The sequence below is a fragment of the Aplidium turbinatum genome, chromosome 1 (genome assembly GCF_918807975.1).
Source record: "Aplidium turbinatum chromosome 1, kaAplTurb1.1, whole genome shotgun sequence".
Taxonomy (NCBI): Eukaryota; Metazoa; Chordata; class Ascidiacea; order Aplousobranchia; family Polyclinidae; genus Aplidium; species Aplidium turbinatum.
Genome location: NC_137472.1, coordinates 28179364 through 28206873, shown reverse-complemented (window position 1 = coordinate 28206873; position 27510 = coordinate 28179364). Strand labels below are relative to the sequence as shown.

At 37.5% G+C, this 27510-nt stretch overlaps 1 protein-coding gene across 1 annotated transcript; it reads left to right on the top strand.

Annotated features, from left to right (window-relative positions):
• Positions 1-1404: 1404 nt before the first annotated feature.
• On the top strand, positions 1405-24857 carry LOC145772450 (uncharacterized). The gene is made up of 8 exons (XM_082584329.1): positions 1405-1551; positions 4053-4204; positions 4704-4939; positions 7848-7952; positions 8635-8711; positions 14976-15114; positions 20257-20388; positions 22890-24857. Exons 1-8 carry the CDS (start codon positions 1405-1407, stop codon positions 23852-23854), a joined length of 1953 nt encoding a protein of 650 aa, XP_082440455.1. The 3' UTR covers positions 23855-24857.
• The last annotated feature ends 2653 nt before the right edge of the window (positions 24858-27510 follow it).

The following is a 27510-nucleotide window of genomic DNA, read 5'->3' as shown; positions in this document are numbered from 1 at the left end:
TCACAACAAATCAAACGATGCGGTCGTGATAGACTACTCTAGTATATTTTTCACTTCTCGTTTTGCATGTTTTGGTACAATTTTTTCATAATAAACGTTCACAGTAAATTGCCGAGGCAGTTTCAACTTTTGTCGTCTGGCCTCGGCAACGTTTTTGGCAAAGTAAAAATATGCTTTATTTCGAAGACTGCATGAGTGTTCACAGCAAGTAAAATAGTCCGAGTTGAGGTCTTGGTGCAATGTTTCTGCTGATTAAACTCCCGCTGCGAGTAAATAACACTGGAAGAAATTTTGAACAATTTTTGTCCTAATTGAGTGCTCATTTTGCGACGGCATTTTTATTGTCGTAGCAGAATGGCCATTATGACGTTTGCGGCAGCATTTACCATGGCTATAATGCAGAAACAGTTGAAAGGATATGTTTGTTATATAGACTAGCAATTTGTGATTTAAGCAAAATATCATATAAATTTTGCATTTGGTTGCAAATAAGACACACAGTTTTGAATACCAAATCCGAATCGAAACACATCCTAAACTATTTGAATCCAAAAATATAATTATGTTTATATCTCCTCTTGAAATCTCTTTTTTTAAGTCACATTGAAGTGATTTATCACTGATGAACTGCACGCAGTAGATCAAGAAATATGACACAAGCGCACTCATGCTGATTGGCATCGCATTGGCCAGTTTTGAGGTTTTCCAAACAGAACAGTGATAATCTTGTTTAGGAGCTGGAGCGTTTGGCCAATTACTGCGGTTCATTGCGGTATATGACCTAGAGTTATTGCGATTGGCAGTTTGTTGCTTTTAGTTGATTTAATTTGGAATATTTTGATGAATTTTTTGGATCAATCCTTGACAACAGACAGGCCTCGAAACTGAAGGCAGGCATCGGGGCCATGGCCGTGATTAACCTAAAAAATCGACATTTTGTTTGAACTTGCAAGAAAACCCTAAAAAAGCAAGTGACTTTAGACAACACGTGCCTTTTGCCAATCAATATAATGTTGTTGATCTAATCTCTTAAAGGCACCTATGAGAAGAATGTACATAACCTATTGCATTAGTCTATCAACACCATGTGACCATCGTTTGTATCATTAACACTTTAACACCAAGATTAATCTCCATTTTTTCTTGCTAGGTTTACAAGATTCTTAACAATTGGTGTTTGTTTGGTGCCATAGCACAAATTCTATTTCCATCCTTTACTATCATACGGAAATCTATGCTTGACATCCTCCTGTGCTCACAATTATTTTTGGAGTTTTGATTTGAAGATCATGTCTATTTTGTACGGTAACCATTACAACATCTTACGGAATTAGAGATAATATATGTTTCAAGCTTTAATATTTAAAATATTATAGCAAGAAATTGTAGTTTTGTGGAGGCATTATGAATAGAGGAATTGCTCGCTTAGAAATAGTGGAGCAGCCTCAGCAGCGAGGAATGCGGTTTCGTTATGAGTGCGAGGGACGATCAGCTGGGAGTATTCCAGGACAAAGCGCAACACCAGATAGGAAGACATGGCCTTCATGCCAGGTAAATTTTTTTCAGTTTTAAAAGTGCATATGGTATTAGGGCGGAATGGCTCGTTTTGGAGAATCTGATTCCGAGACAACCTGTTTCGGAAAAATACGATTCGATAATTTCTTGAAAATGCAGTGACGGCTTCTATTTATTCAGAGAATTTGCGTATGTTATCGTTTCACTGTAAAGTAGATGTAAATTAGCTGATATCTTATGGGTATAGGCCAGGGGTGATGAACCTTTTTGCGGTTGCGGGCCACTTTGTCAATTACACATTTGTTATCGGGCCACACAACTTTTTAATCGTAACCTACTATGAAATCTTTTAGGAGCGACTCAAGATATTATTCATGAAAAGTAACAAACAGCAAATGAAAGTAATAAAACCCACACAGTTGAAATTATCTTATGCAAAATCGAAACATACACCTGTAAAAATAAAAACTTGTCTTCTGTAACAGACCCGTCTTCTGTAACAGTCTCCAACACAGTAGTGATTCTCTGCTTCAGTTCTACTAGGTTTGCGGGCAGAGAGGGTACGTTCACTAAACTTTTCATATATCCCCAAACAAAGAAATTATGAAGTCAGCTCGGGTGAGCACCGGGACCATTTTAACAGCACACTGTCATCATTACTGGCATGTCCAATCCATCTTCCTAGTAGATTCTCATTCAAGTAAGCTCATACCGAAAGCTTCCAGTGAGGTGGAGCACCGTCCTGCGGGAAAATGAAGTCCTCAGCTTCATTTGCAATTAGTTCATCCATAAGGTATGCAGCATGTACTGATAGTCGTCAGCATTCACATTAGCCTCGAAGAAAAACAGGCCATGAACAATGAGCATGTTTCTTGGAAATTGCACAAAAGCATTCACTTTTAGAGAATCCCTCACATGCTCCACTGTGGCATGGGGGTTCTCTTCACCCCAATTTCGAATATTGTGCCTGATCACTTTACCACTGTGAAAAGTGGCCTCATCACTGAAAAGCAGTTTTTCATCAAACTGGTCTTCTTCCGGTTTCTGTTGCATCTCAGTACAGAACTGCTTACGTTTTACCTTGTCGTCTGCTTTTAACGCTTGGACGAGTTGCAGCTTGTAGGGTCTCATGTGTAATCGTTTCCTTGGAACACGCTAAACTGTTGTAGCAGGAATTTGAACTTCAAAACTCGCTCTGATCGACTTTGTTGGACTGTTCTCAAGTTTCTGCAAATCTCTACCTTTGCTACTGGCGTTGACTTTCACCCAAATCCTTTTACTGTGTACAAGCAACCTTTTTGTTCGAACTTTTTATACCATGTCCAAATCTGCTTTCCATCTGGCCCTTCCAAATTGTTGCCTAAATGCATGCTGCCCAGTGTCGTATTCGCCTGTGCTCTAGCATACTTCAGTACCGTACACAAAATGCTTTTTCTACGCTATTGTATGGCATTTTTACATCTAAAAAGAAAAACGCCTGAAAATTAAAAGATAAAATTTTATGTTGTATCTGTATAATATACAGTATATACAGTGTATATATACATACTGTTAAAATTTGAGATCGTATACAATTAAACGATAATTGGCAAAGTTACAACCAGGGATATCTAAAGAAGGGGATACGAAGGCTTTTATTACGTCTGACAATAGAAGGGCTTTTGTTTATCGTAAATAATCTGTGTTTATGGTAAAAAGACCATTGGCACCGATAGTAGTTTAATAAATCTTGTTATGATAACTTGCATCGCGCTATTAGCATCAAGCCTGGATATTCACAACATGCTCATGGTTGCTTGTTAATTCAACTACCCATTGCTTTATATCTAGCCTACTGCAAAGGCTTTGTTTAAAAAAAAAACAGCTTACTGGTAACTTTTCAACTGTCTTTGTAAACAAGTATTCTTTAAATATGCTCTACGTAACATTTGCTAACTGTCTTGTGTAGCTCATTGTACCAGCTGCACTACAAAAATTTCTACGATTTTAAAAAGAACCGCATGTTTAACGCGCTATAAACTACCGCCCTGGTAGTGTCATGAGAATAAGGCAATCGCTGCGAGCCTTCATATCCCCTTGGTTACAACACTGTACGGGAATGCTGTAATAATGAAGTGCTAATTGAATTAGTAAGGTCAACAAAAAGTCTAAACGATGCTTGAAATATCTGCTCAATGCAAGAATAAAGTAGAGTTCGTACCAAATAGTCTCCTTGTGAGATGTCCCTTGTGGTAAGATGTCTCTGCGACAACTCAGCCGCAGTAAGTTGTTTGAAGCAAAGCAATTGATGAAGATACATATAAGGGACATTTTCGTAAAGATATGTCACAGCTACAATCTTTAATCACATTGTGGCAAATGTAGGTTCGAACTTTGAACGCTTTCACTATGCTTTGTTTTTACAAATCCTTTGATTTGAAAGAGCAGTGATCTAGGACATCTTTTATTCAAGTAACTAACATTGCATGATTGAAGGTAGGTAACTCTTTCAAGAACATATGGATATATACCCAACATTGACTCAGTATTTGCTTCAGGTCACTAATTGCTCAAGCGTGGCGATAATCAGAGTTTCTCTTGTATCAAAAGATGAACCTTATCATCCGCATCCTCATAGTTTAGTTGGGAAAGACTGCAAAAATGGAGTTTGTGAGATTCTGATTGACCCAAAATGCCAAATGCAGGGAGTGTACGTAGCTTATATTTTTGTTTTGTCTTATTTAAGTCAGGAGTTATAACATTTTCACAATGTTAGAAACGAGCCATGTTAGTTCACTGTTAAAGTTGTTGTTGGTTATTAAATGTTCTGGACAGATTTTGTGGCAATATTTCAAAATCAATGTTTTGGGTATATCATGAAAACTGTAAAAATCAGAAAGTTTAAATCTACAATATTGTTTAGTTTGCATACTTTGTTATTTGTTGTCTTTTGAGATAACAATGCAGTTTCCTTTTTATCTGAAGATTCCACATACGTTTGAAGCATACTTTTAACACATTGCGTATCATGACATTATGCTAACAATATTTTCCACTGGATAAACTAGATAAAACACAGCCTATGACATAGTTATGTTTGATGTATTTTTAAGCAGGTAGCAGCAAGAACTAAAATGCATTTTTTTTAGATTATCTTATGTTATATACCTATACTTTTTTAATTGAAATTTTTGGATGGTGTTTACTAGATTCCCAAACCTAGGAATTCAATGTGTTCGGAAAAAAGAAGTCAGCAAAGCTATATACGAGAGGCTGAACAGGGGAGTGAATCCTTTTGATGTGTCGATGGATGCTGATGAACGATCTGCTGCTGATGTAGATCTTAGTATCGTCCGACTTTGTTTTGAAGCCTTCCTTCGTGATCAACACGGCGACTTCACTCACAGGTTGAAGCCAGTTGTATCAAATCCCATATATGATAAAAGTGAGTCGGAAATTTGAGTAAATGGTCAAACGCAAATTACCGTACCTATATTTTAAAAGAAATTTTGCTCAAAATTTAATTTTTATTTCTCTGTGTTTATAGCATTTGTCATCTAAATGCTGAAATTTTGAGCAACGAGCTAGCGTTCTAAATAACTTTTTAACCTTTGACTAGCGGGCCATGTGAGTATATGAAATAGACAAGAGTGTTAAGTTACAGTTTATTAACAACATGATCTACATTATTTAACAGGTTTATGAAATAAAGATGAAGCGATAAACAAAACTTTAAAAAAATAGAAAATGGTTTAAACAAAGTTTCAGCAATTGTTTAAAACTGTGACGGAACAATAAACCAAGATAACAATGCTTAGTTGTGAACAATAAAACAGACACCCTACATAATAAAATTTCAATAAGATAGAATGATTGGGTCCATGTCTTTTATGCGAAGACAGTTGGGCGCTGGTCAAATAGGCGTGCACACTGTGGCGTCCGGATATTTAGGCGCAGAGCACTGTGGCGCCCGTTCATTTAGGTGCTATTCCTAGTAAAGTCTGCAGATTGTATCAGCTCAGCTTTGGCAAAACCCAGTTGGGGGTTTGACGGAAGACTAAGTTACTCTTCACTCAAGCCCACCACCCGCTTGAATATAGGCTACGGTATATATATGTTTTACTTATATTTAGTGGTAGTTATTATTTGACTTATATGACTAAAAGTGAACTCAGTCATGTTCGGAAACTTGAATAATTTATTGATAAAGCTTTCGCCGACGCAAACCTGGACTAACAACAAATAAATGCCGAACACGCCCATTAAAAAAACAATATATTTTGCTGTTCAATATAACATTTTGTGTGAAAAGCATTGGCGGTTTGAGCAGCTTCACTTTCCGAAGCCATGACATATTTTTCTGTTCAATACAACATTTTGTGTGAAAAGCTGTGCTGGATAAAGCAGCTTCCCTCACTGAAGCCATGACTAACAACAAATAAATGCACGCGAATTAACAAAACAACATATTTTTTTGTTCAATATAACATTTTGTGTGAAAAGCATTGGCCTACCTGCCAAGCTGATACAATCTGCATACTGTACTAGGAATAGCACCTAAACGAACGGGCGCCACAGTGCTCCGCACCCCGCACCTAAATATCCAGGCGGTGCCTAACTGTCTGCGTCTAAAAGACTTGCTCCCAGAATGATTATGTGTGCATTAGAAGAAATAGTAATAAATTGGGTTAAAGCATTCGTTTTCACCAATATCAGGCGGGCCAGATTAAATAACCCAATGGGCCGGATTTAACCCGCCGGCCGTAGTTTGCCCATGTCTGCCCCAGACCCATTTCTTTAAAACAAACTTTTTCATGAAAATTACGTTTTCCAATAAATTTTCTTTGCTCTCCTTCTTACTTGTATTTTCATTTGAACTGTTAATTTATTTTTTGGATTTATGAAACAACTTATATATTTGATATTATAACTCATAAGTCATAGGGGAGACCGGGGCAATATGAACCACAAAAATTCGAGATGCTCTCATTCGCCCCCTAATTGATGTAGAATTATGCAATTTTCAGGTTGCATAGTCTTTAACATTATCTATAACATATCACAAGCACAATTCACTAACTTCTCCAAAATTTGAATTATTACAGTTTTTCATGAAAAAATGGCCTGAGGTATTATGAACCTTGCCAGGGCATTATGCACCAATATAAACAACTTTCCATAAAATGCTTCAAAGCAGTGATTGTCAACTCGGAAATTAGTAGAGTGGGGTTAAGAAGATTTTTAGGAAGTTTTTGCTTTTCAGGTCTGACTATTTGAATAGGAAAAGCTGAAGTTATGAGGTTCCAATGCAGTCAGCAAGTCTTCACTTGCATAGTAATCTACACAACTGGTCTCCTAACAACAATAGTTGTGTGGTTGCATGCAAAAACTTAGCAATGGATTCAGACAAAAAACTCATGACCAACCACTGGTAAAGAAAGCTAGCACACAAAATTTATTTTTACATTTTTTAAAGACATGCAGATTATGAAATCACAACAGTTCACTTAGTCACATAGGTTAATGTTCGGTTTACTTAATCAGTTAACTTCATGTTCAGTGTTGAAGTGGCATTCAAATCGGATTGAGCCAAATGTTCTGGTTGTCTGCTCTGTGTAGGTGGGTTAAGGGAGAACCTGCTTAATTTGGCTAGTTTCTACATATTTCACATCACCAGATGGGGGCTTTTTGAAAGTGAATTTTCACTTTTGCGGTAGAAACCATCTGGTTCATAATACCCCAGCTAGAGTGTTCTTATTCAAGCTATTGCCTAACAAAACGAAATCAACATAAAGCTTAAAATCAGTTTGCATCAGTATTTCATACATATAACCTAACCATGCCAGGCCTACCAAAATGGAAAACTGAATTTACTTTTGACCTCTAAAACTACATTTTTCCAGTTCTACTGAGAACAAAGAAGTGCTGACCAAAAATGATAGTACCAAAAAAAGCATGGTGATCCTGTGACTAAAATATGCAAATGAGATCTTAGGATTTCCAACAGTTTTCCAGAAAATGGCCTGGTTCATAATACCCCGTGGTTCGTAATACCCCGGTCTCCCCTACTCATCCTGTTGTATTTAATTCATGACTGTAGTCGGTCACATGGGGTTGTTGTACTGTCTTTTTGCATAATTCACCAAGAGAACATTTTCGCACGTATTATTTTCCAGATCCCTTCAAAAACCAAACTATAATTTTACAAATTTTCAGCTGTCCTTTTATTGATAGCTCAGACTCGTCCCTGTTCTGTGGTTTGAGTTGGATTGAAACAGTGAGAGCTACAGGTTGAAGAACATCGTCGAAATGACACTTGTCATTTCGATTTTTTCATCATAGTATTTTTTCAGAGGCGCCAACCTCAGCACTTTTAAGAATATGCCGGTTAGACAGGACGCACGGCAGCGTACTGGGCAACGAGGAGGTTTTTCTTCTTTGTGACAAAGTTCAGAAAGGTGAGCGATGTAGTTTAGTTTTTTGGACACTGCTTCTGATCTCTACGACTTGGTTCTTGAAATCATTTTAAGCGTCCTAAGTATTACACTGAATTATTTTGAGTTTTTTACTGCATTTTCTGAGCTGTGTTAGTTGTCCTCAGTCTTTTAGTCTTGCAGGCTTGTTATGGCTTGAACTCAATGTTGCGGGCTGGCGAACGAATTACAAGCTTTGAAATGCTTGAAAATAGGAAGGCGTTTAAGCCAGGTTTTGTTGTGAATAGAAAGTAGGTATTGAAATGGTTATTTGTGTGTGTGTTTGTCAAGTTTTAAAGCACTTTTGACATATATTACCCGCCTTATAGTTCATTAGCACTTCAATCTAATTGGGACCTATTTTGCACAATTTTTCACCAAAAGACATGCTTGGTAAGCCGAAAGCATCTGAAAAAAAGTATGTTGCTATTGCCACTTTTGAGATCAAACACCAAGACTGTGCGACAGCGATAATAGACAATCTTAGCTCAATGCTTTCATCTTACGATGTTGTTCTGGAGTTCTGCCCATATTCATCTAACGGACTCAGCCTTTCTTTAAACTTAATTTTTATGCATTCGGTGCACCTCATTTGCCAGTCACTTTCAGACTCAATGTCCTTTTCAGTAAAATGAACATCGTTCGCACTTGTTTTTTTGCTTTGCAGAGGATATTCAAGTGGTGTTCTCGTATGATGGTTGGGAAGCACTTGGGGATTTCACAGCTACTGATGTTCACAGACAGGTAGCCCGAATAATGAATGTCGTGGATATCACTTATTCTGTTTAATCTTTCTTCACTGCTGACATATGATAATGCCACGCACAGTTTGTGTACTAGATACTGCAATGGTCCAGTACAGTGTTTGAGACACTGTATGCAAACACTGCTTTTGATTGATGCTCACTCAACAGCTGGTTCAATATCTCTGACCCGTTTCCAAAATAACACGTTTTGCTTGTCAAGTTCACTTTTTATCATGGTACCTCCTTGTAATGTTTGGCATTTTTGAATTGTGTCTTAGTGTAAGTATGTGAAAGTTTAATTGTTCATCGTAGTCTCTTGATTTGACTTTTATAATTCAAATATTTTAGACTAGAGATGTGAGTCGTTTTTTGTGCTTGTTTAAAAAAAAACGCAAATAAAAAAACGATTGTTTTTTTGGATTGTTGGAACAAGATTTGTTTTTGCTTCCATGAAATATTTCTTTTGAAATAATCAAAACATCGATGCGGTAAGTTAGGTACCAAAATAAAACTTTGTCACTAAACTTTTATTAAAATCTTCTTTTGACTTCACCGATGATTCATGAGGATTTGCAGTGATAAAATAATCAAAAAAAGTAGAGATACCGTACCACAAATACCACGCTAAATTGGCAAAATCAAATTTATGAAATTTAAATTATAAGAACTTGAATTTGCCAATTTAGTGTGGTTTCTCTAATTTTTTTGTGGATAAGTTAAATTGTATCAGTCAACTAGAATCCAAATTCACCAATTAGATTTTAATAAACATCTTTTAGATTTTTTTTTTGAAATTTTCGTCCAAACCTCCCCCACCCTGAAAATTACTTTTCGTATCGTAATCTTAAAATTGCCTTGTAAAGCATTGACGTCACTTTTGTTTATGGCATTGAAAGTTCAAATATTGTTTGCTGCTGTACCAAAAAAACGGTAATAATGTGGTAATACAAGTCAGCCGCAAACAGTTTTTCTAGTCTTAGTTCATTATAAAACACTGGAAAATAATCATTTCGATTTGTGTGCATAATGATGACTATGCGCAAAAGCGTACCAAAAATACAGATATTCTGTATTGAAGAAATAGAGAATAGGTTGCCACATTCAGTTGATCCAAAGGTATAAATACGTTGTTTTGTTAATGCACGTAACACGTGTGGAGATGAGGTGCGAGACAACGCTCTACTACTCTTGATATTAGCACATCTCCACAGAACATTTGCTATGCATCCTGAACACAGGTTGCTGCCAAATGGAACCTTACTTAATCTGTTATCTTTCTCAATTACTTCTACTCGGGATGGTTTTGGCGAGTACGTATGAGACAACGCTTTACTACATAAATACGTTTCTATAGGGCGGGTCTGCTACTATTCGGTGAGTCTGATTCGGTGAGTTCCTAACCTCTAACCCCTAACCGTGAAACGGCAATAATAATTAGGCTACAGTACCCAATAATTTAAAAAAAAAAATTGAAAAAATCTCCTGTTAAGGGATCGGACTTACCGAAACGGGCCATTTTGCTATAGGGCATATCAACCCTGGCTACAAGTTGCAAGCATAATGGTGCGACTTTGCTCGTTATTAAACCTAGTCGGGGTTTTGACGAAAAACTAAGTTACTCTTCACTCAAGCCTACCACCCGCTTGAACGGAATGGCCCGTTTCGGTGAGTCCAATTCGGTGAGTCGGATTTGGTGAGTCCGATCCCTTAACGGGGGATTTTTTCAATTTTTTTTTTAAATTATCGGGTACCGTAGCCTAATTATCATTGCCGTTTTAGGGTTAGGGGTTAGGAGTTAGGGTTAAGGGTTAGAGGTTAGGAACTCACCGAATCAGACTCACCGAATCAGACTCACCGAATCGGACTCACCGAATACTAGCAGACCAAGCTTGAATGTAGGCTACGGTATATGTTTTACTGATGTTTAGTGTAGTTATTATTTGACTTACTAAAAGTGAACTCAATCATGTTTGGAAACTTGAATAATTTATTGATAAAGCTTTCGTCGATGCAAACCTGGACTAACAATAATTAAATGCCGAACACGCTCATTAAAATACAATTTATTTTTCTGTTCAATATAACATTTTGTATGAAAAGCATATCCGGATAAAGCAGCTTCACTCACGAAAGCCATGACATTTTTTCTGTTTAATATAACATTTTGTGTGAAAAGCATTGCCGGTTTAAGCAGCTTCACGCACGGAAGCCATGACATATTTTTCTGTTCAATACAGCATTTTGTGTGAAAAGCATTGCCCTACCAGCCAAGCTGATACAATCTGCAGACTTTACTAGGAATAGCACCTAAATGAACAAGCGCCGCAGTGCTCCGCACCTAAATATTCGGATGCCACAGTGTGTGCGCCAATTTGACCGGTGCCTGACTGTCTGCATGCCTAAAAGACTTGCTCCCCACTGACAAAGTCACATTTGTGTGGCAAAAGCTTCACAATACACTTGAATTTATCAATTTAAGGCTGTAGCCTGCTCAGTGCTCTCTAGTTTTTTGATTAGTATTGATCGCAGATCGCATCTATTTGGATCAGTGATATATAAATTCAACAGATTATTTAAAAGTTCATTCACAAAGTTTCATTTCCGAATTTGTATTGAGCTGGCCAAATTAACAAATGAAATAAATATAACCATATTCACTTAAAATCCATTTTGAAACTTTCACAAGCTTTTTGCTCTTTTGTATAGTGCATGAATATTTCTGTAGGCTTTTATTATTTTTTGTGCGAATAGTAGGGTGGTTCCAAAAAAGTTAAATTTTAAAGTCTCACCCTTTCAAAACTTTCCATTTACTACAAAAACACCTTGTGTAAAATATTTTGAAAAATATTAATGTTTAGAGGTAGTTCAAGGCTTTCAAAATTTGGGGGTATTTAACGAAATGGGTCAAACTATAAATAGATGTATTTTGTAAACCCTTAAAGCGAACATATATACATCTGTTTGGGTTCATTTTCATCAGGTTGGAGAGTACTATAACTTGGTAAAGTCAAACAATACTTCATATGCACTTTATGAATATTGCAATTTTAAAATTTTTGTGTATTTTTTAGAAATAAGCAGGGCTTGAAATTTCCGGCGGACATGTCCAACTCAAATCGTACAAATGTCTGCTAGAGGTAGTGTTCTGCTCGGACATTTATGTCTGCCCGCTATCACCTTTTTTATTTATTTTTTTATTTTCTGAGCAGTATAATTGATGTGTTCGAGTTTGACACTGTTTTATAGCGAGCAATTAAAACAAAATAGCACAAGCAGATGTCGTGATCAATGCCTTAAAGGAATGGGGTATCGATGAGAGTGTTCGAGCATAGCGTTTTGATACAAGTGCTAACACAGGTAGACTTGGGAGAGCATGTGTTCTAATTGAACAAGAACTTGGTACCGATCTTTTGTTTCGTACATGTCGTCACCTCATTATGGAAATTGTGATTGGAGCAGTGTTCATGACCTGCATGGGATCCTCTGCTAGACCAGAGGTCATAATTTTTGAACGATTTGAGACTCATTGAGAATTTCTAGATCTAAAAAACTTTGAAGATGCATCCACGGATGAATATGTCAGTGAATTCCTTTCTGACTTCAGGATGATATCCTGAGTTTCATTGAGAATCAGCTAGCCGAAAACCACCCAAGAGATGATTACCTAGAAATGTTGAAATTGTTTGATCTTTCTTGGTGGAGTTCCTGCCAATGAAGTTAAGTTCCCATGCACTATGCCCATAGCATAAAGTGTGGCTGTTCAGAAGTCAGTTTAAGCTCGTTGGACTGGCCTTGTTGGACAAGAATGTGCCTGCAGCAGTGAAACAAAAAATGGTTCTCTCATTGGATAATTAGGGACATACAGATGCTTCGAAGCGAATTCATGTGAATCTAGAAAAAAATTAAAGAAGTTGTTTGGACGACTTTGTCACACAAAGATTCCAAATGCTTTTTGAGAGAATGAACCTTCCTGATGGTTTTCTCAAAGCAGATCCAGAGACATGGAAAGTACGAGAAGATATTCAAGCAGCGTGTGACATTGTGCAGGGCTGCAGACCATAAAAGTTGTCAACAACCACGCAGAACAAGGTGTAGCTCTAATTCAGGAGTTAACAAGTGGCCTATTAACATGTGATGAGGAACAACTTCACTATCTGTTACTGTTACAGGTTGTGCAGTTGTGCACGAACACAAAAAAGCTTTGCCTGATAGCAACAAAAAGACACTCACTGGGAAAGTCTTAATGGTTCATGGTTATCAATTGTTTGGAACTTGACTTTGTATGTGCATTGTGCTGTGTATCACATACATCAATTGCAACAATTCCAGATTTTACTGAAATTTCAACGTGTTTCAGCTACCACTAAATGTTTAAAAGAATGTATAAAACTTCACATCAAATGTTATTGTTTTCATTTTGTAAAATTTTTTAAATTGCAATTTCCAAAAGTACATATTTACCATTCTTTGACTTTACGAAGTTATAGTACTCTCCAACCTGATGAAAATGAACCCAAACAGATGTATGTTTGCTTAAACTAAAGGGTTTACAAAAACATCTATTTATAGTTTGACCCATTTCGTCAAATACCCCCAAATTTCGAAAGCCTTGAGCTACCCCAAAACATTATTTTTTTTCAAAAATATTTTATACAAGGTGTTTTTGTAGTAAATGGAAAGTTTTGAAAGGGTGAGACTTTAAAATTTCAAAATTTTACTTTTTTTGAACCACCCTAGTGAATAGGCTTTATATAATACATGTAAAAATCTACTTCCGAGAAAAGTTCCTTCGTACAACATACGTCGGATTTTCCATGGAAATATTTACCTGGACATTTTTATAAAAACTACAGCCGTTTAACCATGTTAAATGTTGTATTATAAAACTACTTTTTAGACACTGTGAAAAGTTTAATAACAAGATCTTGTAGTCTGGTTCATGTCCAGGAGTAGGCCTAATGTACAGTACGGTATGTAAATTAGTGATGGTTGCTACTATTGCTAGAACAGATAATGATGGCAATCGCCACTCGTCACTATAAAATAAGTCAAATGTGCATCTGTGAATGTAGGGTCAACGTAGTCAACATCCATGGCTAGCAGAGCTATGGATATAACGACGGGGTCAAGCTGGCTGGGCTTCCACCAGTGCACAAGTTAACCAAAATCCGTAGTGTCAATTTGTCAAAGCTCTCCATATTTGGTTTGTGAGTCAAAAAACAATCAGGGAGCAAGGTAAGTTTCAAAAAACAGTTCATTCATTAATGTTGACAAGTAAACGGAGAGGGATTGAGCGGAGAATCTCAGAATGAGAGCTTGAATCGAAAATGTAAAGTAACTTTTTGCAGACAAAAGACAAAGACGTTTTATTAATATCAAAACAAGCTAAAAGCGACTTTATTTTTTAAAAAGTAGTTTTTAGAGATAGGTTTTGTTCAATTCACGGCGGATCAACTACAACCAGCTTCATACAAGCTGTTTGGATTAATGCCACGCTGTTGTGCATGCGCGTAGTCATGCGCACAAATCGAAATGACCGCTTTTTCCATGTTTTACAATGAAACCAAGACCTGAAAAATGTTTACCGCAGTCTTGCAACATATTTAATGTGTTTCAGTACATTAGCAAATAATATTTGAACTTTAAATGCCATAAACAAAAGTGATTTCCAGACAATATCAGCAAATAAAATGTTAAAGTAATTTTCAGGGTAGGGGGGGGTTTGGACGGAAATTTCCAAAGGTCTTGGAATGTTGTGTTGCATTCTAAAACCAGGGCTACAGTTGGATTTAAAAAAAGCCGATTAACCCCCCTCTCCTAATATAAAAGGCCTACTCATCGTAATAGGCTACTGTGCAATGACAGGAATCAAACAAACTAATAAAGAAATTAAGACAAGTAACAAAGCGGGTGACTGTTACCATGTCCACCACTGGGACCGAACAGTTTTCATTCCCCTCATCGGTAGCAAATGAAATTAGGTGGTTTATTGGTACCACTTGCTGAGCATGCTACCACACTTCTGACTCCTAGAACTTAGTAAAAACTGCAGCAAACTAATTTCTAATAAGATATTCAGTAGCTATAATTTAAGACTTTTTTTGCAGTTCTTTGTTACGATAATGAAAACAGTTATTACTTGAAAAAAATTTATGAAACTATTGGAAATAGTATAAAAAATAGATATAGCGTAAAAAAACGACGAATAAAAACCGTTTTTAACCATCTGACATTAGATCAAAATCTTCAAATTTTCTTCCAGGTTGCCATAGTCTTTCGGACACCAGCTTACAGAGACAAGCACATTCAGACAAGCGTCAAAGTTGAAATGAGGTTGCGCCGTCTCTCGGACAAGGAAACCAGCGCCCCTATTGAGTTCACATACCATCCACTTCATCATGGTATGTTTATATGTGTGTTGCTAGCCGTGGTGGAATCAACTTTGTTGCCAGCTTCGGCCAGATTCCGGCCATTGTTTTTAACTCTGGGTCATAGATATGTGTGCTGGAGATGTAGAAGCTTTTCCTAAACATTTTTCTTTGAAAAGCCTTGTTTCTATTAATTTTAAAGCTGGTAGTAATTGGAGATTGAGCCTACTCAGTACCATCTTGTTTTGACCAATCACAGTTAATTTTTCCCTTCCTGGCCTGTGATTAGCCAGTCAAACACTACCCAGTTTTAAACTTTACCACTAAATTGATCCTTTTGAAGGACACTAAACGTTGCAATAAAGCACCATTTCTATTCTCCACTACTGCTTCGTTAGCGCCTCATTGCTTGATTAGACTGCATGGGTGCCAGGTTGGCGGTTTTACCGCCAAATTGGGCTCCTTTAACTTTGTCTGGCGTTTTGTTTTTCTTTTTGACAAATGGCGTTTTTTTGAGCTTCTTTTGAATATGTTATTTTTTAAGTAATGTTGTTGCATTTTCATCCACAACAAGCTTTCAAAATATCTGCTTTGTCAGCATGGTTAATTTTGATTCAAATGCCTTTGAAACATAGTTTTTACCGTCAGTCTGAGTGAAATATTGTGTGCTGAGGGTTGAAACTTATATATACAGTGTATGATAATCACGTTGCCTGGTATCAGTAGTATAGACTCTGGCAACTCTGTTAGAGTGGTGCACCTACAACGTCACTGTGGAACATTATATAAGGACTGCGGTGGATATTACCCAATACCCAGTTAAAAGTGAGAGCGCCAGTCTCGCAAAATATTGCATTCAGTGCATTACTAATTTATAGTTAATGCTTTCTAGTTGTGTTGGAGAAGTAGCATTTCATGATAAATAGTCAGATTTGTTGCTACTTTTCGGTATCTTTTCTGTCATCTTTGATTTAATTGATTGTAATGCGAACTGTACTTCTATAGTTTGGAGTTGAACCTATTTTGGCCATTTTAGTAAAATGTAAAATTTCCAGTCTTAATGTTGAAGTTACTGAAACATTGTTGCCAAGGGTTGAAAGGATTGTCCGGCAAGGAATCTAACCTATCAATCAAGGAAATTATCTGGGGCGTGTTTAGTAGCAATAATCTATATGGACATTTTGTACATAGTTCTATTGAATTTATAACTTGCAATTGACGTCCTTTGTTGTTGTGTCACACTTTGAATGCCAATGCAAATATCTCTTACTTTGAACCTTTATTTTAGCTTATTTGTTAATTTAGCCAGCTCAATACAAAATTTGAAAACAAAACTCGTGAATGAACGTTCTTTTTTTGAATTTATCAGGGATCCAAGTGATTTGAACAGAAATTTAAAACTTTTTTCAAGGGTCTTGAATATGCTACTGTATCCTAAAATCAGAGGTAAAGTTGAATTTGAAAAGATAAAGCCAATTGACCCCTCCCCCACCATTAGGAGATTATGGAAGGTAGATGCACCCTTAAAAAGGAAAGAAGCAGACTCATTTTACCATAGATATTGCAACAAATGTGCATAATACATGTAAAATCGAGATTAAAATAACAATAAATAATTATGACTGGGAACGTTGTTATTTTGATATTAACAAACTTATTTTGACTTTTATTTTTATCAAATTGTGACCTTGTGATACACCAAGTGAGTAAAATAACGTTTTGACGTACCAATTTTAGTTCAAATTCTGCAGAAAGGGCAATTTACACAAGTTTAGAAAAGATCTTATCAGCGATCTTATTTGTACTTTGTCGTCAAAATTGTCATAAAAGATTTCCATTTAACTAGTCACCCAAAAATTATTATATATCCATTTATGCATCAACAATGAAATTGGAGTCAATTTTGCAAGAAACGCACAATATTTGGTACATTTCTAGTTTATTTGTGCATTGTAGTCAAGTGGGGTAAAAAAATAGTGGGGGTAAAAAAAGGTGAGCCCCATACTTGATCCAAGCATCAGGGGATGAGAAGATAAAGTTCTCATTATACTAAGCCTTCAGCACTAACAAGAGCAGGGTGGCCAGTTCCTTTCTCTCGGCCGCCTTTACTTCAGCGACTACGCCCACCCAATTTATTACACCCTGGGTTGAGGTGAGTGGTGTTTGTCAACAACCAGCATAAGCCGGGGCCCGGGAGTCGAACCAGGATTGAATAATTGGAAAGCGAGCGCCTTATCCACTGCGCTATCCCACTGGGGGTATTGAGGTAAAAAAACACTTACCATTTTACATCTAAAATGAGTAGATATTCACTCAACTAAATTTTTAGTTTCTGTGTAAGTGGTCTCTGGTGAATACTTTGAGGGGTAGAGGAAAAAGATTGGATTTGACTAAGAAGAGATATGTTAAATAGAGTAAATATGGCCAGCAAAGGGTGCAAAACAAGGTTCGGAGGAATTTATTAAAGGTTTTAGTCATAGGTAGTATTAATGTTTAAATGTTATATTGTGAGTGCTATGTTGCTCATTCATTCATAGCTTGACACGCCAGTGTTGGAGCCAGGTAAGAGCATTGTTTGTGATGTTTTTGAGGTCGTTGTCATCACATGAAGGGCTAAGGGGGCAGTTGGTGAGGATGTGCTTCATCGTCTGATTGTCTAGGCCGCAATCACACGTTGGGTCAGGAGTCATCTTCCATCGAAAAAGGTTGCTTTTATTTCTCCCGACTCCGCAGCGGCCCCCCATTTAGGCAGCACCACTCTCTTCTCTCAACTATGTTGTGAGGCTACTTGATGCAACAAAGACTGGGGCCTCCAAATGTTTGTGTAGATTATTATTGAGGAGTTTTTTTTTACCCCAATAAATTTTGTTGATTCTGGGTAAAAAAATGGTGCATTTTATGGAATGTTTTGGCTTCGTACTGGTGTTACATCAACTGCAAAGCAGTATATCACCAAAAGGATACAAAAACAAACTTCTGGATGCATCAGTGCCAATGTATGCATGTGTTATGCACAATCAACTGGTGCAGTTGGAATTGGGGGTCTGAGGTTAAGTTTAGTGTTGCGAGTTAGTCAATCAATAGCGCAGATTGAGAGCATCGATCAATAGTGCAGTGATTGTGCATAACACATACAATCATATATATTATATACAAACTGAACTTGTTTAATTTCCTATTTGTTGTTTTTTGGTTGTATGTTCATTCACAAACTGCTGATTGATTTTTTAGGATTCACAATCCGCGAAATTTAATCGCACGCCCACACGTTCAAACTAAAGATGCAGTTAAAATTCGGAATGGCGTGCATAAGTACAGTATACTAGACACAATTTTTTGTCTTGCTTTTGTTTTTATTACAGAAATGAGACTTTGCGATTTCACAACGTGTATTTTAGTCAAAAGTGCATACAAGAATTGGGGGCAAAATCGTTCACATCATCATGGCCCATCCCGTCGGTTTCAACTATGGGTTCAGGATCTCTCACAGTCCTTTATATATGAGTTACACAAAGCTTCTTTCCTCTGGTGAAGAATCATTTACACTAAATATGAAATCATTAGCAAAACGTATGAAATCAATATTGATAATAAAGAACTATAGGCTACTAACAGGTGTTTTTTTTACTCCATGAAAAGTTTTTTTTACCCCAAAGCTGGGGGTAAAAAAAATTCAGATATTTTGTGCATAATTTTCAAACCAGTTAATGGATTTAAAAAATCTCATTGTGGGATGATAGACAATTAGACATACATGCTCTCTATGTTGTGACCAACTTTAGTGGTCATACTTGATAAGCTAAAAAATCTAGCACAACCTTTCTGAAAAATTTTTTTTTACCCCACTTGACTATACTGTAATGCATTAAACAGTATTAATCGAAATTTGAATAGAAAGACTTTAACATTATACAAATGTCATTCACACTCACAGCATTTGTAATTGATCTAGAATTCACATAAAGTGCAAGATGCTAGCTCTTTTAGAAGTGCATTTTGATGAGACAAAATTTGGACTTCGTTTGAATTTGGACAAAACTTGGACCTGTGAAACTTTTAAGAGAGCTCTTAACAACTCTAGACAACTTTGTTACACATTTGATGACCTAACAAAGCCCTAAAAATGTTCAAATTTATTTGCTTTAACAGGCCCTAAATGACACATTAACTGGATATTGCTCTACGTACTTAAATTAGTTAAAACCTACTCATTTGTCTATAAAGCCACGTTTGTGTTAGGCTAGTTAATGTTTAGCAAACACAGTATATGTTTTGAAAACACAGTTTTAATCGATAAATGAAGGCAATGTCATTTGACGTCCGTGCGTACTTTATTCGTTCGATGCCCTTTTATTACTCCAAGCTAATGATAATTATTTATTTTGTTTGGACTAGCTTGTGTTCTTGAGAAATTTCACTTTGATTTGCTTGTGCTTGAAGCAGCCAGTAAATATCAATTGAAGTTGTTAATTTTGCAACAATTTGTTTGTCTTTGTGGTACACACTACTCACTGTACTCAGGTGTTTCATCTTGTATTTGTATGGGATCTAAGCTCTTAAATTGGCGATCGTGTGGCATAGCGGTTTCATTGCTTAAGTGTAGTGCACTGTGCCGTAGCATAAAACGTACTACGTTCTGCTTGACTTGTCTGGAAACCTTGAAATGCAAACCAGACCAGCGGCTGCCTTAAATAGCAACATGCTTAAAAATATGCACTTTGTGACTGGGCTTGGTAATCTGCGCGGAATTTCAATTTACAACTAAGCGTGTGCTTGACTCAGTGATTCTGATTAGGTTGTGCTCTCAACACTCACGCACATCCAATCATCCCTTGACTTGTCCACTTGCTGTAGGGTCGCTTTGACCACAGATCATCACACGTTCTTGGGTTTGAAAATCCGAGAGATATAATCGACTCAGGTTAACTTCCACGATTTATTTTTCAATTGACTCCATTTCTCCTGACTTGATGTTAATGATTTCATTTATTCATTTTTCGCTTTTGTGTTCAGTCAGTGAACATTTACATAACAATACATTATTATTGTTATCAATGCACTAAGGGCGATTGGCAGTACTAGTAGGTTAAGACGTCATCATTGCCAAGCGCTGGCCCGCAATTTATGTGAGTAGTTTCTTCGCTATAGCTATTTTCCAACTAAACTTTTTTGCAGTGGATCCTCAAAACAAAACGTTCTCTTCCACGATGGCATCAACATTTGGACCAAGCGATCCCAAAAGAAAGAATATCAGACGAGCTGTGGAAGAGCGGGCTAAGAAATCACAAGCTTTCAACGCAACTAAAGGTTTGCATTTCAGTAGCTTATAGGCTAAGTATCAAATTTTAAATTCAAGTTTACAAATCTACTTGCTACAAACTTAGCGGCTGCTTTTTACATAACCACATCAGAAAGAGAGAGATGAAGAGATGTTTTATTTGGCTTTCAAGCAGGAAACAAAACTGGATACAATACAAATAAATATATAAACAGGAGAAAGGACTGGCAGCAGCCAATAACCTTGCAGTTCCCTATTATCCCTAATCTATGTACTGTCTGCCACCAAGCTACGGCAATTGTATTTTTACTTCAAATTGACAACAGTTAACGTACATTTAGCTGCTGTTACATGTAATACAAACAAAACTTAACAGTCATTAGAACATGTAAATATTAACTTTTATTCAACTACGCCAGCGTTTCTTAACCTTTTCTGACTCTAGCACCCCTGTAAACAGGCCTCAACAGTCTAGCACCCCCTAACTATCGTTGGCATACGACTAGGCTACTACAGTGCCGACCAAAAGTTTAGTAGAGGCCGAAATTTTGACATGCCTTTAGATCGCTGGCGATATATTTTGTAATGAAGTCTCTTGTTGTTTAACAAACTATGCAGTTGTTTTAACCAAGTTGATTCAGGATTTGGTTTTACTATTTGGCTTTCATTCACCAACAAAAATTCAATTATAAGTTTATAACCATATGTAAGCGAATCAACTCTCTTAAAACAACAGCACAGTTAGTTAGGCGACAAAAAATACAAAAGATACCGCCAGTGATCAAGAAGCATGTCTAAATTTCGGCGCCGCCATTAAACTTTGGTCTGCATTATTGAAAGGAAAGCGATGTACAAATTGATCATTTTGTTTATTCTTCAAAACTACTGTCGTCATTGGTGATAAAAGAAATAGGAAAACCCGAAAATAGTGAAAGAACATGGAAAAACTTAAGCATACTTAAGTTACTCAGCTGGGTAACTAGTTACACATGTATCAATGTGATTTCTGTTGTTGCTTATGTGTGACCAATTGCTCTATTCGAGGCTCAGTGTTGGTCAAAGCCACTCTCATATCGTGGAGCAACCCATGTTGAAGGCGGTTCCTGTCAATTATTTTGATTTGGAGTATGGTGGAGAACGCCTTTTCACACAGTTAGATAGTCAGAAATGGAAAGATCGATTCCAATGCTGCTCGTGCCAATGCAGGATATGCTGTCAACTGATCACACTAGAAATCAGCAAGCGGAAGGACGAAATTTTGTCCGACAACTCTGATTCACCTGCATGTCAATCAGCTCCTCCTTTAGTCTGTTATCATCACTCATGTCTGCCAAGAAGGGCTGCTGTATCCACTCTGGATATGAGTGATTTGTGGGAACGTATTTTGCCATGGTGGCTGCTAGAAGCGAACAGTAATATTACAACAAAGCACCCACCAGGTAAGTTCGCACAAACTACTCAGGATCAATTTGCATACTTGACTGGGAGATGACTACAATAACAACAAACCATGTAGGCTACTTCGAAGGAGCAATCATTGATATGACAACTGCTGATACTGGCAAAAAGACGAAACAATGCAGAAAAGTAAAATGGAATTTTTTGCTATTATACTGCATGCATTTAGCACCCCCTACAGTCTACTCCAGCACCCCCAAGGGGTGCTAGCACCCCCGGTTAAGAAACGCTGAACTACGCCATCAATCAAGCACACATTATCGTATCCAATAAAAATTTGTCATCAGCAGCCTTCGAAATGAGCATGTCTTTACTGCGGCAAAATGATTGTCGACGTAAAATCACGAATTGTGAAAAGACGTCGGCAATTGCCGTAGTAAAAATTTTGAACACGTTCATTTGCCCTGATTGAAACTACAATTTCAAATTTAATGCTTTCTTGTCGATTCCAAACTGCCGTGCGCTGCGGTATGCAAACCTCACAACACAAAACAACTGCTTTTCGAAAATTAGTATTTAATGCTCTGTAAGCAAAAAGAGGTGTTTTAGGCAATCAGTTTTTGTGTGTGTAACTTTCTTATTACATAACATTCTATGATCGTTGCAGTCGATCTCAAACTTTAACGGGGCCCATAAAACAAAGATGTAAGATTGGCCAGGTGATAATATCTTTAATGAAGGCAACTGATCTCACAAAAAAAACAATTCTAACAGGCTGAAAACACGAAAAAATAAAGTCAAAATGCTCAAAAAGTTGAAAGCGATACAATACAGTAGAGTGAATGAAATACGAAGCCTTTTTTTTTGTCGAATCCAGTGGTAGTTGAAGATTTAGGTTAAGTGGATAGTAAGCCAATCTTCGTGTCCACCTTCAGGCATGTCATGAAGTATGTTGCCGAAGGCAGAGTCGCTCTTGTGCAGTTTCGAACCATTGAGCGTTGTGCAAGAGCTTTCACCTCTGACAAGTTCTATTCGACTATGTAGCTGACAGTTCCATTTGATAATTAGTGGTTTGGTTGCAACGTGCTTTTAAACTTATAATTAATTCAACATCGGTTTTGTCTTATTTCAGTGGCTCGTGTCATAAAGCGTCCTTTCACGAAGTCTTCAGCTCAAGCATTTGAACATGCGCCATCCCAGCCTCCTCCCATGTCTTACAGCCAGTCTTATCAGCATACTACGCAATACCCTTCGATGTCGTCCACGAATCATCCGAATATGAATGCAATCCCTGGACCCAGTGGGATGCAAATGCCCATCAAGCCGGAACCCCCTCATTTTAGTTATCAGTCGAACATACATTGGGGTCAGCAGGAATCTCCTTTCCCTAGCTCGCAGCTTCAACAACCAGCTCCCAATTACCCAGCGGAGGATTTCATAAACTCGACCCGCCTTTTTGTGAACAACATACCGGATCTCAGCCATTCGCAAATTAATTCACAGCAGTGCGATAGTTTACCTAGTCTTGGTGCTGAAGGAACATTACAATTTTTGGAGCATGCTACTGTTGCCCCAATTACCCTTGATAACTCAACACTGCGGAATGACAACATTGAGGAGTTGACAAATCTTATGGATCGGCACTGCAGTGTCGAAAAAGATAATCCTCCTCCTTTACAACGCGTCACTCAACCTCATGATGTCACATTGTCTGCTTTGACAAATCGTCCACATCCTCCTCCAAGCGCTGACCTTCATCATGTTGCCTCTCCCCATCCATCTGTCATAATGTCACCAAATTCAGTCCCCTCTCCTGCGCACTATCCGCCACCCAACATTGCGTCTCCATCGCAACAATACCCCCAAACTCCGATGTCTTTCCATGATCAAACAACTTCTGCACTATCATCCCCGCAAGTCGACCCCAGTCAAGCCGGGATGCTTGTGCCGATGGATAACTTTTCCTTTGCGCTCACACCCCAGCAAAGTTACAATTTTCCAGGAAACAGCAATAATAACAACCAGCAACAAACCACCTCAGATATGAACGCACAGCAAGAACCATGCGACGATTTGCGATGGGAAGACTATCTCTAGTGAAAGGTTACGACACGAGCACCCATCAACAGCCAGATGGCGTTTCAAACGCCTGAGCGACTCATTGATGTTGACAAGCTTGCCGACTCGGTGATCGAGCACCCCGTAGGTTGTAGAATTAAGATTTTGATTTTGTCAGACTGGATTTGAGATGTAGAGACGAACTTGCATTTATCGTGGGGTTTTGTATATCTCGCTGTCGGAAGAGAAGCCTGCAAACTACAGACATTTTATTGGACGTGCATGTTGGCGCGGTGTTGTCATCTTATCAAAGTTTGTGTAATTTTCTTTATTGAAACTTCAAGTTTCTTCAAGATTGTGTTGTGAAAATGTGTTCTACGCTGGCTGTTACGAAATGTACCAACAATGCATTCGTTGCGTTCCCATTTGCCAATCGCTTGAAACTTATTGATGTGTCGTGTTTTATGTTGTTGTTTTTTTATCTTGCGTTCCAATCAACAAAGTTCAACTTATTCAGCCTTAAGATTGATCAACTATTCATGTTTGTTAATTTTACGAAATAGTTCGCTTATGACGCCCGTCGTCGGTTTAAACAATCTCCGGTACTTGTGTTACTTTGTCTGAGGCTTAGGTTTCTAACGCCCGATCTAATCGTCTTGGTTAGTTTTACTTAGCTCTGCTAGGTAGCGACTTCGTTGTTCCGCACCTGTTGTCTTAGTGTTTTTTTTTTTTGCTAATCTTGTATCAGCAAAACAGTTTCATTGTGCTCGTATAATCTGCTAATGCATTGCAACACTTGTTGATACTTTTTCAAACCAAACGTTTTTATACCAACTGGTGAAAAATAGGTGTAAAGCTCAGCGACGTCAACATAAACGTATAATTGTGTTACCTGCAAAATTGTTCACATATTAAGCATATCCCCATCTTGAAAAAGAAATTTTATTTCGAATATTTCAACAAACTAACACTCTTTCCTTGGCTGGTTTGTTTGTTTTTTACCATTCTGTTATGTGAGTACTGAGTGAACGCCAACGTTTCAAAACCAGTGGGGTTGTTTTCGTGATTTATCTGAAATCTACTCAAACAAAATAGACATATATTTTACAGGTAATGGCGCCTTTGCTGCATATACACTTTCCAGGGGCCCATCTCCGCCATTCTAAACACGCTGTAGCTCTTAATGAATTGCTTGATTTATCGCCTATTTAAACTTCCACAACTGCGGTGAAATTATAGTTGGATATTTCACTAGAATTCGCCTGTATCGACATCTCTAGGGATGGCAGAAAACGTCGGAACTGGCTTACCGGTCGCCGCTAAGCACATCCGAATCGAATCATTACACGTAGAGTGTGCTGAATTCCTATTTCGGCAACAAAAGTAGTTGTTCAATGCAAGAGGCTGATTAAAGTTGAAGGTGTAGTTTACGTTGCATTAAATGTCGTGTATACCATAATGGGATATTGCATCTTATGCTTGTCCTTTTGGTTGAACCATGGCGATCTATAGCCACAGGCCAACGTGCGAGCTTCAAGTTTGCCAGGAGGCCGATCTAATACGCTTGATATCAGAATTGCTGGTATAAATTGATAGTCTGAGCAGCAGTTGATAAACATAGCCTATGTGTAATGTTGGGCTACTTTGTGCTATTTTTACCACACAAATATTGGATTAGATTTTGGCACGTTTTGGAAATCCAACGAACATTTCTGGCAACAAGGATTTTTCTGTTTTTTTACTTGAAACTGGGAGTTTTTCAGTGATTTGAGATTCAATGATCACATTTTTGAAATTTGGATTCTCAAAACTATCATTTCAAAAGGATGCCCTTTAGTTCAAAAGTTCAAAGGCATGTGTCGCTATAGCTTCAACTGTGCTTGCCCCTGGTATATTTTACTTCACAGTATAGACATGTGTTTCGAAGGGAAGATAAGGCTTGTGTCAAAAGTGTAATGCTTTTTAAAGTAGATAAAAGAGTTGCCGCAGAGCGTGACTACGTAAGGTTACAGTTATTGGTTCGTTTTCTTTAATCGTTGCTATTTGTCCCACAGCCCAAAAGAAAAACAAGTCCAGTGACGTATGCGGTGAAAACACCGAAGCCCGCATGTCCAAAACTGTGTTTTTTTCAAACATCACTGAACTACTGATAACATTTTTGCAACTTGATTCTTTTCTGTGCATATCCTTATACTATCCACGTGTTCTTGAACTTTTCTGCACATCTTGATGACTTGCATATTTCTTCTGAGGTTATAATGATGGGTTTTGTCATTTCTCTTCATTGAATTTGCTCTGATTGAGTTGACAAAAACTCACATTTACAGCAATGCTTTGTAGCGCAATAATCAAACACAGGTTTATTTTCTATATTCTGTAAGTCAACCAGCCACTGACACGTTCCAGTTTTGTCGTTACAATCACAGGCGTTCAAAAATATTTTTCTGCAAAACATTCGTTCCATCTTACTTGTACCGTACGTCAGCTCGAATATGGGATCATTGCCATTGCAAATAAAGGTTGTGTTTCCAGAAGATCAAGCAATTGTCGATATTGGGAGCTCTACTGTGGGTTATATAACATGCTCTTTTGTCCATTATTTACTGATTTCTTCAAGATAAAACGTTATTACTACTGGGAAAGACACTGGCAAGACCAGCTTTGTATAAGTAAAATTTTTTAAGCTCAGCAGTTTATTAGCTGTTCAGAGTACAACCGATGTTGTCAAAAGATTAAATTATCGATCGTAAAAAGCCTATGAAGTAGTTACGTGGTATGAGAAAGATTTATAAACATTCCGAAGAGAAAAATTCCTCAGTTAGAAAACCTTTTTTAAGGAACAAGTCAGACTGCAGTGTTTGGGCACAAATGGGACCAAGTTTTATTGTTTGGCAGTGTGTCGCCTATTTTTTAATTCAAGGGTGATTTGAGCGTTTTGTTTTTTGTAGCAGCAACCGATTACTCAACTCGTAATGTGCTTTAGATTCGAGTGTACTTTCTTTACTGAGAAATCGTGTTAACAGCACGACGTTTGTAACATGCAAGTTATTATTCATGTTGTCATCTGTTAGCATACATTGGTTTGATGTGTAAGGGATACAATTTTAATCCTTTCTGCTTTTTCTGTTTATGTGCCGATATTATTACTTCCTTTTATCGTAATTTTTATATGAAATGAACTGTATGCAAGGGCCACTTAACCAACAGTTGAGATTTTGTTTGATTGCAGTTGTAGCTTTATGGTTTTGTTTGTGATGTTCGCAAAGTCGCAAGTTTCAAAGAAAAGGGAACATGCTGTCTGAGGTTGGTTGCAGCAAAGGGTCTTTCAAGATAATAGAATAGTTTGCATTTCTTGTATTCTGCCATTGTTAGGTATTCAAACTAGTTCCATTGGCTTCCTCTCGCAAAAGTGCTCCACCACCATCAATCTCTGAAGCCTGAAGGGCTTTGACGATGTAGCGTTGGAATTGTCTCTAAAACTGAAGATTTTTGCGACTGTGCAAACAGTATAGAATGTGAAATGTTAGTTTGCTTGAGTATGTTTTGTTCAAATGGTGAAAAGCTTTGTCTTACATGCTGGCTAGACAAACGTAGCGCGAATAAACAATGTGTGAAAACTCTATCTTTGTTTCTTTGTATAAATTCCCAGACAACAAAATCCGTATTTTTTCCTCTGCAGACGTCAATGTAAAAAT